The 13,704-nt window shown below is 41.0% G+C and overlaps 1 protein-coding gene across 2 annotated transcripts in view; it reads right to left on the reverse strand.

Moving 5' to 3' along the window:
* Positions 1 to 13,704, reverse strand: part of eps8l2 (EPS8 like 2) — a 124,424-nt gene that overhangs the window by 24,673 nt on the left and 86,047 nt on the right. For both annotated transcript variants that reach the window (XM_052028923.1, XM_052028924.1), the window contains exons 9-13: positions 13,196 to 13,322; positions 12,733 to 12,821; positions 10,545 to 10,619; positions 9,538 to 9,686; positions 3,051 to 3,228 (exon numbers count right to left, since the gene is read on the reverse strand). In XM_052028923.1, coding sequence (XP_051884883.1) covers positions 3,051 to 3,228; positions 9,538 to 9,686; positions 10,545 to 10,619; positions 12,733 to 12,821; positions 13,196 to 13,322 — 618 coding nt within the window. The remainder of the gene's footprint in view (positions 1 to 3,050; positions 3,229 to 9,537; positions 9,687 to 10,544; positions 10,620 to 12,732; positions 12,822 to 13,195; positions 13,323 to 13,704) is intronic.

Consider the following 13,704-nt stretch of genomic DNA (forward strand, 5'->3'; position numbering starts at 1 on the left):
CTGCTAAAAGATAGTCTTTGGAAATTTTGTTTTAAAATACCTTTCTATAAAATTTACAAAATGTCCTTCAATGAAAAGACTGCTACCATCCACTTTATCTATGCCCTCATGATTTTATAAACCTCTATAAGATCACCCCCTCATTCTCCTACACTCCAATGAATAAAGGCCTAGCCTGGCCAACCCCTCCCTGTAACTCAGGCCCTGTAGTCCGGGCAACATCCTCATAAATCTTTTCTGCACTCTTTCCAGTTTAACCACATCTTTCCTATAAAAGGATGACCAAAACTGTACACAGTACCCAAAGTGCAGCCTCACCAATGACTTATACAACAGCAACATAATGTCCCAACACCTATACTCACTGCCCTGACTGATGAAGGCCAGCATGCTAAACGCCTTTTTCACCACCCTGTCTACCTGTGATGCCGCTTTCAATGAACTGTGCTCTTGTACTCCTAGGTCCCTCTGTTCCAATACACTCCCTAGTGCCCTACCATTCACAGTATAAGTCCTATGCTGGTTTGACTTTCCAAAATGCATCACCTCACACTTATCTGTATTAAAATCCATTTGCCTCTCCTTGGCCCACTTCCCTAACTGATCAAGATCCTCCTGTAATGTACAATAACCTTCTTCACTATCAACAACACCTCCTAATTTCGTGTCATCCGCAAACTTACTGATCAAGCCTTGTACATTCGCAACCAAATCATTCATATAAATAATGAATAATAAGGGTCGGAACACCAACCCCTGTGGCACATCACTAGTCACTGGCCTCCATTCTGAGAAACAATCTTCTACTGGCACCCTCTGCTTCCTACCTCTGAGCCAGTTTTGAATCCATCTAACTAGCCCTCCCGGATTCCATGATACCTAATCTTCCAGACCAGCCTACCATGCGAGACCTTGTCAAAGGCCTTGCTAAAGTCCAAATGGACAACATTCACTGCCCTAATCCTCACCTACCTTTTTCGTTACCTCTTCAAAGAACTCTGTAGTTCCATGGCTTGTCCTTGCTATCTTTCTTAAACAACAGAACAACATTAGCCACCTTCCAGTCTTCCGGAACTTCACCAGTGGCTAATGATGAAGCAGAAATCTCTGCAAGGGCCTCCACAATTTCTCCTCTTGCCTCCCACAAAGTCCTAGGATGCACTCAGTCAAGCCCTGGGGATTTGTCCATCTTAATGTGCAGTAAGGCTGCAAATACCTCCTCCCTGGTAATATGAATGTTCTCCAGAACATCTCCACTAGTTTCCCTTATCTCTTGAGCAATCATGATTTTCTCCTCAGTAACCACCGAGGAGAAATACTTGTTAAAAATCCCACCCATCTCCGGCGGCTCAAGACATAGGCGGCCCTGCTGATCTCTGAGGAGACCTACTCTCTCCCTGGCCACCCTTTTACTCTTTATATAACTACTGAACCCCTTTGGGATTTTCCTTAACCTTACCTGCCAGATCCATCTCATACACTCTCTTTGCGCTCCCGATTTCCCTCTTAAGAGTATTCTTAATCTTTTTATAGTCATCAAGGGATTCAGTCATCCCCAACCTCCTAAACACAATGTATGCTTCTTTCTTTTTCTTGACCAGAGTGTCAGTATCTCTCATCACCCAAGGTTCCCTAAACTTGCCAGGTTTACCCTTCACCCTAACAGGAACATGCTGCTCCTGGACTCTTGATGTCACATTCTTAAAAGCCTCCCACTTGCTATTTGTTCCTTTCCCTTCAAACAGGCTCACTCATTGACCTCTGCTGGATCCTGCCTAATTCTCCCAAAATTAGCCCTGCTCCTAACCTGTGGACCAGTCCTATCTTTTTCCATCACTATCTTAAAATTAATAAAATTATGGTCACTAAAGCCAAAGTGCTCCCTGACTGCCACTTCAGTTACCTGCCCTACTTCATTCCCTAAGAGGAGGTCCAGTATTACACCCTCCTGAGTCGGGCCCTCTATATATTTCCTGGACACATTTCACAAATTCCACCCCGTCCAGGCCCTTAACACTCTGGATAATTCAGTCAACTGTTTGAAAGAAAACTCAGCAGAGTAAATGTTTCCTTGCATAAACATATGTTCTCAGATGCACATCAACTCCAGTGGTGTGTTTCCATTTTCCACACTATTCATCAAAATGGGTGCAGATTTTATGGTAGAAATGAATAGCGAGCCCATCAGTAGAACTCTGGAAGTTGCTCTCCAATTTGCCATGCTCCTTCATAAGTTTCACTACCATAATCCCTTGACTAGAGGCTTCACATTGCAAGATATGAAGGGCAATTGAGATAGTTACCCACTAAACATGTCAGAAAAATTAATTAGGGCAGATGCGAATTACAAAGTCATGAAGGTCTTAATTACAGCAAATAAACTCTGACTGTTTGATTTTAACAGTTGGTGCCACATTCATGCAAAATTTAGTTATTGTTGGAGATATTAAATATTAAATCTAGTTAATTTTACATTTTTTCCTAATTCATTTATGTCTCCAGATTTTAATCCCACCTTTTCCTCTCTCCATTTTTTAGTCTGAACATAATATTGTATTGACACTAAATAGCCTAACTTAAACTTGCTGTGATAAAGGGGATTCTTCAGTTAAGTTATTTCAGTCTGTTGTTTGACCTATTCACACAGATCCCAAATCCCCTGCTGAGGGTTCCACATTGGGAAGGATTTCTAATTACCTTTATGCCTTGCAAAAGTCTGCAAACAATCTGTGGGTAACTGTAATTAACTCTAATTTGCTTGCCACCAGATGCACTTTGAACAAAATTAATAATAAACTAATATTACATTTTGGCCAGATCATTCTGGGAAGTATGTTCAATTCTTTCTGAAAAGGATGAATCCAAACTTTCATTTTTCCAATCATAGTTGTAATCGTACAGAACCCAAAGGATGAACAATAATATTTAACACATGCAAAAAAAATTAGCTTATTTTAAAAAAAAGCAAATTCATCCGGTAATATTGTATGTAAGTAACACTGTAGAAGGCTGCATTACACACAAAGAATTAACCAGGAAAATTACCGCACCTCCACAGAAGGTCGCCTCATCTCCTCCTGTCTGCGCTGTGTATCTATTGTGGCCTCTGGCCCCTGACGTGCATCCAGCTCCCAGGGAACGCCACGGAAATTTTCCAGAGGTGGCTCCCAGCCATTTCTAAACTTCGGCACATATGGAGGAACATGGTGGTCCCTTGGCCAATCAGCCCTGAATGAAAAAGGAGAATGGTCTATGATTATCAGACCCTAAGCAGGCAGCACACTTGCCTTTAAATGATACACCTGGCTTTAAACAAACTGTAGAAATAACTCAACCATTTACATTCTTGTATCCTCATCAAAATAAGTCATACTAGCTTCAATGATAGATCTAACACTATCAAGGTACAAAGATACAACACTAAAAGCTCTCTGTGTTACTCTGTCACTAGACATGGAAAAACAATCTCAAATTTATTTACTGTCTTTCACACTGCAGAAGATTTCAAAGTACTTTACTGTCAATAAATCACTTTTGAAGCGGTCAGCAGCATTTTTTTTGGCAATATGTTGTTGCCAATTTGGATCAAGTAATCACCAAGATTCATAGTGTAGAGTTTGTACCTACAGAGTGCTTTCAACACAGTTAATCTCACACTTTCTGTGCAGGTTTGCATTGTGGGTTCCTATCCACAGACAGTGCAGGTAATGTCAAACTTAGTGGAAGGAGATTCATATTTGTGAGGCAGCTGCTCTACCATCTGTGCCAATATGCCATCCATTCTTTCTGTCTCTTTCCCACCTTTTTTTAGTTCTCCATTCTTCAGATTCTGTATGATTTAGACCTACAGTGTACTCCAATTGTCTGCATCTTTATTTGTGTTAGACGTTATACCTCACACTTTCTCTCATCATATTTTCATAAATTGCTCCTTGAATCAGACTCCTCTCTATTTAATGCACTTCACATGCTTTATCTCTGTATGTTTTATTCTTTTTATATAATACAAATGGAGCAAATGCAATGCGGCTATTCACAGGAGTACTGATATCAACAACAGGTAAGAAATATTACCTCGAGCCATGGGTGAATTATACACTTTGTCTCACAATAAACCTCTCTGGATGATTGAACCTGAGAATAAGGTGCTGCATTACAGTCACTGTCTGCAGAGGGTACTACTGCATTAATTTTTACAACATGTAAGTGCTAAGAAGAAACATATATGTTGGAAATCTAAAATAAAGCAGCAAATATTAAATATTTCAAGAAATTAATCTCTGTGAGAAGGATAGATAATTTTTCAGTTGTGATAGACAGTCACAACTGAAGCATTAAGATATAGTTTTCTTTACCGTTATTTATCTGGTGCAACTTTACTGATGCTGATCCTCCTGTTAGTAAAGAACTTAAAACACTCCAGCATCAGATGTACAGATGTGAGTATGCCCTCAGTTTTGCTTGTACTAAGATATTAAACAATACAATATCACTGATGTTCAGTCACTGGTACTCCGATTTACTAGCTCATGATAAGCATAGCATTAGGATTATATAACACTTCATATATCATTTACTTATTCTGGTTAGAAAAATGTAAAACTTGAGAATGGTTTATATTACATTCAATTATCCTCATTTTCTCTGAAAGCATAATTCTTACTGACACCTAACTGGTGATGTGACATGTGTACTTTTTACATAAAAGCATAATCTTCTGCAGGAATTAGTTCATTAGTACCTCATTAACTAAAATGACTGAAAATTAAAAATTGCAGATGCTGGAAGTCTAAAATAGAAAGAGGAAATGCTGGTCAGGCAGCCTCTATGGAGAGAGAAACAAAGTTTCAAATCGAAGATCCTTCAGGAGAGTGGAAAAATATCTGGGCGAAGTGTCTTCAACCTGAATCGTTAACTCTGTTTCTCTTTCTGCAGATGCTGCCTGACCTGCTGAGCATTTCCAGCAGTTTCTGTTTTTTTTTATATCTGGTAATTGACTGGCCTGTTTTAAACAGAACCACATGGGTGTGATGCTGAGTTGGTTCTTGCCAGCCTGGGCAGCAGTAGAAGCGCTGCAATTGGTCATCATGCCCAAGGGGAGAAGAATAAAGAAGTTACAGTTCTTACGTCTAATTGGCAACCTTGTTCAAGGAATAGTGAGGAGTGGAGACAGGGGCAGAGTGAAACATAGTCTTTGTCAAACGGAAAGCTGCAGTTTCTATTATCGACATAGAGTTTTTCCTTAAATGGAAGAAAGGGGTGACCTGGTGAACCACTGAAAACATAACTCATCAGATCATTGGTGGATTGACCCTGGAATGACTGTGAGCTTATGCACTTGTAGTACAGAAGGTAGAGAGAAAGGGAAGGATATCCTAGTGCAACTGTATCGGAGCACAGAGTATGAATAGTGTTGGTAGATCTGGATGTCTTCAAGCAACCTCATGTTTGTAAGTTCTGACAAAATAGTGGCTTGGACCCAAACACTGGGCTAAATTCTCTTCCCTACTGATTGTATAATAGCCATATATTCAGATTCATTTAGATGAGACCTGCTCCATTCACCACCCATTACCCCTCAACTCCCAATCTAGGAGACCTTCCGGACACTTTGAAAGGCCAGAAGTTAGAAGATTCCATGGTTAAAGCTGGATTGCACATCAAAAAATACTTCTGACTCTCCACCCAGAAACTCTGCAATGCAACCAGGCGGTCGTGATAGTGAAACCCAGAACCTGAGGCACTGGTGGAGTCAGCAGCTGACGATTGAGGCAGGTTTATTTGAGCATGGCATGGAGCAAGATGTAGGGAATGTGGCCCCAGCTGGAAAAAAAACTGTAACTATCTATTCAGAAGTATTACTTGTTCCAATGACTCTGAAAATTGCATCATAAAAAGTTGTACAGATTCTTTTATTGTTTTACTGGAACCTGCGTTCCAGTGACTCAAATGGTAACTAGGTGAAGCAATTCAGGAATGTCACTTGCTCACTCAGCCAGTGTCCTGAAGCAAGAATAGTCCCAGTATTGAACTGCAATCACATGGTAAACCTGGGTTAAACATTTATGAACTAAACAGGAGTTCTTGCAAAAAGCTGCATGTTTTTGGTCACATATCAGTGTTAATTTATCTATTAAATTGTAAGTTTCCAAATTGTTGCCTTTAGATTTTGGTGTTAATGACAAAATGTTTTATTTTGAAAGAATAGCATATTGGATATTTGTCACTACCTCTCAGAAGTTGTTAAGGATGTTTCCCCCATGTCATGTTAGTGTCTGCAAGGAAGTCCCGAGAAGCATGTCAATACTTACAGGGGCTGCCAATTAGCCCAGATATTTTGCCTGGGAAGAGCAACAGGTTATTGTCATTCTCAGGAATGTGTTAATTTTTTAAATGGATCAACACACAAAAACATGCAAGAAACATTGCTCAAGTTGAAGGGTGCCTTTTACTTTGGGCTATCAAAGTGTGGTCAGAATCACAGATCAGACCACAGATAGCAGTTGTGCTAAAGCCATTGTGGGAGTAAGTCAGTTACCAAAGCACATTATTGACTCACATTCGTTGGCAAGGGGGTGATCACTTTGCTGGGTGTGTGTTATCTACTTCCAAACAGTAATCCAGAGATAGAGAGCAGATCACAGAGAATTGTAAAAATATTTCAGTAGTGGTAGTAGGGGATTTCAACTTCCCCAGTATTGACTGGGATGTCCTTAGTGTGAAAGGTTTATAGAGGGGGTGGAATTTTTAAAGTGCATCCAGGAGAGCTTTCTGAGCCAGTACACAGACAGTCCTACGAGAGAAGGAGAGGTATTGGATTCATTCTTTGGGAACATAGCCAGGCAAGTGGAGGGAGTGTCAGTGGGAGAGTTTTAGGAGACCATAACTCTGTAAGGTTTAAGGTTATTATAGAAAAGGGCAAGGATAGACTGGTCTTCTTCTGAACTGGGGGAAGATTAAACCGACCTGAACTGGGGAAAGATTGATTTCAGTTTGGTAAGACAGGAGCTTGTAGATGTGGACTGGGAGCAGCTACTTGTGGGTAAGTAAGTCTATATGTGACCAGTGGGAGTTATTAAAAAATGAAATGAGGAAATATAAGACAAGGCCAACAAGTTCAAGAACCGCAATATGTCTAAGGAGAGAGCAGACTGGATAGATGAAATAAAGGGTAGCTTGTGGCAGCTTTAGAGAACTGAAAACAGCAGAGGCCCTACAGGAAAAAAGAATATATCTGAGGATAATAAAGTACTCCCTACACATTCTAAACTCCTGAGGGTGAAGAGGGACACAAAATAGCTGTGGCAAGATTAAGGAAAATCTGAAAGTATTTTATTAATATATTGAGGGCAAGAAGGTAGCCAGGGAAAGAGTAGTCCCATTAGGAACCAAAGAGGCAATTGTGTGCAGAGTTGGAAGACATAGATGAAGTCTTAAGTGAATATTTCTCATCTGTATTCACTATGGAGAACTATATTTTAGTTGGAGAATTCATGGAAAGGTATGATGAAATTGTAGAACAAATTACCATCAAAGAGGAGGAGGTATTAAATATCTTAGAGGGCTTAAAGGTGGATAAATTTCTAGAGGCTGAGATGTATCCCAGGTTGCTATGGGAGGCAATGGGTGATATGGGTGGTAATTGCTTGGGTAGAAATTTTCAAATCTTTTCTGAGGTGTCAGATGTCTGGGGGACAGCAAGTATGGCACCGTTATTCAAGAAGGATGACAGGGATAAGGCCTGTTAGTCTAATGGCAGTGATAGAGAAATTATTGTAAGAGGTTCTAAGGAACTGGATTAATCCACACTGAGGCAGCAAGTGATCAGGAATAATCAGCTTGGCTCTGTTAACGGCAGACGTGGTCAGACTAATTTGATTAAGTTCTTTGAGGAGGTGACTAAGAATGTAGATGTAGGTAGTGTAGTTGATGAAACCTACATGGACTTCAGTAATGGCTTGGACAAGGTCCCACATAGGAGACTGTTCCAAAAGGTAGGGGCCCATGGGATTCAGGACAATTTGGCAAATTGAATCTGAAACTGGCTTGGTGGTAGGAGGTAGAAGGTGATTTTTTTTATTGTAAGCCTTTGACCAGTGGAGTACCAGAGGGATCAGTGTAGAGGCCTTTGCTGTTTGCTGTATACATTAGCAGTCTGGATGTGAATGTAGGAGGTATGATAAGTAAGTTTATAGGTAGAAGAAAAAAATTGGTGCTGTTGTTTACAGTGTGGATGGCAGAGTTAGGCTACAATATGATAATGATGAGTAGGTAAGATGAGCAGAGAAAGGGCAGATGGGATTTCATCCTGAAAAATGTGAGGTGATGCACTTTGGGAGGAATAATGAGGCTAAGATATATACAATGAATATTAGGATGCTAGGGAGCACTGAGGAATAGAAGGATCTTGGTGTACATGTCCAGGGATCCCTGAAGGCAGCAGCATAGGTGGATAAGATGGTGAGAAAGGCACAAGGGATACCGGTTTTCATTAGCTGGGGCTTGAATATGAGAGCAGGGAGGGTCTTATATTCAATACAAACATTGTATAAACATTTATTAAACCACAGCTGGAGTACTGTGTACCTTTCTGTTTACCACACCAGAAGAAAAATGTGATTGCACTGGATAGGGTGCAGAAGACATTCACCAGGATATTGCCTCGGATAGAGCGTTTCAGCGATGAGAAGAGACTAGATAGGATGGGTTTGTTTTCTCTGGAGCGGAGAGGACTGAGTGGGAACCTGATTAAGGTATACAAGACCATACAAGACCATGGGGGGCATAGATTGGGGAGATAGTGAGACTTCTCTCCCTTAGGAGAGGTGTCCAGAGAGCATTGATTTAAGGTATGGAGTAGGAAATTTAGAGGAGATTTGAGGAAGAATGTTTTCACCCAGAAGATGGTTGGAATCTGGAACTAATTGCCTGAGATGGCAATGGCAGCAGGTACTCTCACACTATTTAAAGCGTATTTAAGCAAGCACATGAAATGTCGAAGATAAAAGGCTATAGGCCAAGTGCTGGAAAATGGGATTAGTGGAGAAATGTTCCTGATGGCCAGTATGGACACAATGGGCCAAAAATCTTGATTCCCTGCTTTGTGATACTATGAATGTCTAAAAGGAATAGGGAATGATTACAATGAAGATGTTGTATTTCCCAATCCCTTCCTGCTGCTATTTTTCCCAAAGATTGGATGCTGACGGCACCCATTCTCACCAGGCAGTGAAACAACTGGGAAGAGGAATGCTACCCCAAGCCCATGAGGAAAAATACATGTCCAGTACTCCCCACTTGATTACAGACAAATCATTGAATGGCCAAAGAAATTACCAGCATGTTGAACAACTGCAGAGGTGAATAAGCCATAAATTGATTGAGTAGGTGATTCCAGATCTCTGAATCACCTCACTGTCAGACCATTCCTATACAAGATCCTCCATAAGATAAACATTATTATCTACACAGTGGAATCATGGCCTCTTTTCTGCAGCCCGCTCCCTGCAAAAAAAAAATGGGTTCTTGTTCCCTCACCTGGACCTGGTCCATGCCTCTCCCAGTGCCTCCCATAGCGAAATTTCTTTTGGAGTTAAGTGGCCCCTTAGAAACTCTGTAGCATCCTTGGAAAGCAGAGGACTTATGATGGTTCTGGCAATTTCTGGCCCTCCTGTGCCATTTATCACCTGCCCAAAAAAGCACAACATGAGAACCAAGTGTCAAACAGATGAGAACCATTTCATTGCACAAAAATTGCCTGATTTCCTGGTGTCTGAGTCAGCCGGAATGCAAGAGCTGACAATGTCTACAGGTGATCTTCTGGGTTCAGGGGAAACGCTTCTTCTTTTGGCCACAGTCAGTGCTAGGAAGACACTGACACCTATCTCATTCATCTCTCAGGTACTCTGAGGCCCAGCACACTCAGTGGCAGGTGTTAAAAATAAAAGTGACATTAAAATGAAAGCACATAGCCTCTAAAATACATTGAGGACCATCCTGCCTCACAGGAGTCAGTTGAATACTTGCTCCTGATTGCCCTCCATAAAACTGGGAGATGTAGAGATTAGGTTCACTATTTTTATTAAATTGTTGGAGGGGTTGGAGCCAAAGGCGGGGTAAAACTGCATCTACTCCTGCCTTTCTAGCCAATCCCAACTTCTATAAGAAACCAGAGATGAGCACCAATACCAATGTACCTACTTCTGTTTGAAGATAGGAGAAGGTTTAAAAGCAGTGAATCATTCCTGGCTGGAGACCTGCTCTGAAGACTCGTGCTTTAACTGACCTAAAACCCAAACTTGGATGAGTGGCAATAAGGCAGTATGGATGCATGCAAACTAACCTCTTCTACATTTTTACATCAAGAACATGAATTGAAGAGGGCTTTAGGGCAAGAATATTTTCCAACAACTATCAGATAGTTAATTCCCTTGCAAATAATTAACATCCTTCCCACCACCCTTGCCCTCTCCACCTCCCCCCTCCCCCATCACCACCACCCATTCCATTAACAATCATTCATCGTTAGAAGTAAATAGGTTTACCACTTCAAGTGGTCCAAACAGGAAATGAAGCAATTCCACTGCATTTGGATTTTGAATATGCTTCTTCAGTTTAGCCTGTAACGAGAACAGAACCTATCAGTGGCTGCAAATGTAAATAAAAATAAACTGCAGAAGCTGGAAACCAGAACAGACCACAATTCCACTTGTCTTGAGACCCCTTCAGTTGATGGCAGAAGAGTTAGGCCCAATTCAGGCTAATTTCCTTCTACACAGGCAGCAGCTCCACCCTGAAAGTCTTGCTGAATTAGAATAGAGAGCTTGGCTCGATCTATTCTAATTTTATGAGTCTTATTCCTTCTGCCTGGGTGTTGTTAAAACCTATCCCAAATATAAAACAAAGGAATGATAATGATTAATTCATAAGGATGCTGCACCTTAGAGATCACTTTGATCTGTACAATGTTATCTGAACTCAATGAAACAGGTAGAGATAAGCAGTATAATTCACTCAATTTCATTTAGGTAGAAGGAAGAATGTGGAAAAATCAAATCAACAAGGACTTTGACTCCCAGTGACCTGCAGCATTCCCCAGTTGAAATGGAAATCTAAGCAGGGGAAGATAATTTAAGGACAGTGAACAGAGGGATGAAGAACATAGACATTTGTAAACTCTGTGGGACTTCACAACTGGAAGCACTTGGAACCCCTGAAAAATGGTCAAAGTGAGAAAGCACTCCAATTTATGGCAATGCTAAGGACTTCTCGAGGAGGATAAAGTTTGTCACAGTTAGTTGCTTTAATACACATCTACAAACAAAATATATGTGATTTCAAGTGCACCAGAAAATAAATTACATGTTATCTAATATGCTAAAAGTTAAAACTCTCCCCTAAATAGAGTCATACGGTCATAAAGTACAGAAACACGCCCTTCAGCCCAACTGGTCCATGCTAACCAAAATTCCCATCTAAGCTAGTCACATTTGCCCGCATTTGGCCCATATCCCTCTAAACCTTTCCTCTCTATGTACCTGTCCAAGTACCTTTTAAATGTTGTTAATGTGTGTGCCTCAACCACTTCCTCTGGCAGCTCATTCCATATACTGACCACCCTCTGGGTGAAAAAGTTGCCCCTCAGATTCCTAATAAATCTCTCCCTTCTTACCTTAAACCCATGCCCTCTAGTTCTTGATTCCCCAACCCTGGGAAAAAGACTGTACGCATTGACACCATCTCTGCCCCTCATGATTTTATACACATCTATAAGATCACCCTTCATTCTTCGATGCTCCAATGAAAAAAAAGTCCCAACCTGCAAAACCTCTCTCTATAACTCTGTCCCTTGGGTTCCGGCAACATGCTCGTAAATCTCCTTTGCACTCTTTCCAGCTTAATGGCATCTTTCCTATAGCAGAGTAACCAAAACTGAACAAAATGTTCCAAATGCAGCCTCACTAACATCTTGTACAACTGCAACATAACATCTCAAGTTCTATACTCAGTGCCCTCATCGATGAAGACCAGTATGCCAAAAGCCTTCTTCACTACCCTGCCTACCTGCAACACTACTTTCAGGGAACCATGTAGTTGTACTCCTAGGTCGCTCTGTACTACAACACTCACCAGGGCTCTACCATTCACTGTGAAAGTCCTACCCTCATTTATCTTCCCAAATTGCAACACCTTGCACTTATCTGAATTAAACTCCATTTGCTATTCCCCGGCCCACTTACCCAGCTGATCAAGATCCCTCTGTAAATCCTGATAACCATCTTCACTGCTAACAACACCACCTACTTTAGTGTCGTCTGCATACTTACTAACTGTGCCTTGTACATTCTCACCCAAATCATTGATATAGGTGACAAATAGCAATGGGCCTAGCACTGACCCCTGGGGAACGCCACTAGTCATGGGCCTCCAGTCCAGGAAACAACCTTCCACCATTACCCTCTGCTTCCTACCATCTAGCCAAATCTGTATCAAATTAGCCAGCTCTCCCCGGATCCTATGCGATCTAACTTTCCATAGCAGCCTGCCAAGTGGAACCTTATCAAAGGCCTTACTGGAGTCCATATAGACCATGTCTACCGCCCTACTGGCATCAAGCTTCTTCAAAAAAATTCAATCAAATTCATGAGACATGATCTCCCATGCACAAAGCTGCGCTGACTATCCCTAATCAACACCTTTTAGGGGTTCAAAATCTTCTAGGTGAGTTCTTACCAGCAAATTCAAAGTTAGCTTGATCTTTTGAAAACAGTCGGTAAATTCTCCTGGTAGTGGTGGCTTTGCTCTTAGAGTAAGCATGCCCTCTGTATAATGGAGAGAGAGAGAGAACATATCATAACAAAATCTACTAATTTCTTAAATGTGCCTGTTTTGTATCTTAGACATAGCACAAACAGCACAAATCTAGTATATAAGCATCTCGACACATGTCCTTTCCAGAGGCAATGTAGTCACAGAATGTTTTCCATTTTATGTGCTTGTTGAGATATAAGTAGCAGACAAAGAGTAAGGCAGTAGTGCAGAAAAAAGAATAGGTGTCAATCCGAAGGGATGAGATGGACATGTAAAGAGAGGAGAAGGGAAAAGCAAAAAAAGAGGCAAGGAAGGGAAAAGAAGGAGAAAGCAGAAAGGGAAAAAGGGTGAACATAAAGGAAGAAAGGAGAAGAATGCTTCTTACCAGCTGGTGCCTTTTTTTTGTTCTTTTTGGATTTCTTCCGCTGGTTCAGTTGATGGTAGGCCTCAGCAGCCTTCTGAAGCTTGGCTACAAAAAACTCAATGTCATCCAGTGTGCAGTTTAGAATTTGCTGTTGGAGAAGAAAAATAATGATCTGGGTTGGAGATTATGGCATGATTTATAAAGTTGAAATGAGTGAGAGTCCAGTTCATTTTCCAGGAAAGTCTGAACAGACTCTCATACCACCAGACTTAAGGACAGCTTCTACCCCACTGTGATAAGACTATTGAACAGTTTCCTTATACAATGAGATGGACTATGACCTATGACCTCATGATCTACCTTGTTGTTACCTTGCACCTTATTGCACTGCACTTTCTCTGTATTTGTGACACTTTACTCTGTACTGTTATTGTTTTTTTTTACTTGTACTACATCAATGCACTGTACTAACTTGTTGTAACTGCACTATGTAATGAATTGACCTGTAAGATTGGTTTGTAAGACAAGTT

This window comes from Pristis pectinata, chromosome 14 (genome assembly GCF_009764475.1).
Source record: "Pristis pectinata isolate sPriPec2 chromosome 14, sPriPec2.1.pri, whole genome shotgun sequence".
Taxonomy (NCBI): Eukaryota; Metazoa; Chordata; class Chondrichthyes; order Rhinopristiformes; family Pristidae; genus Pristis; species Pristis pectinata.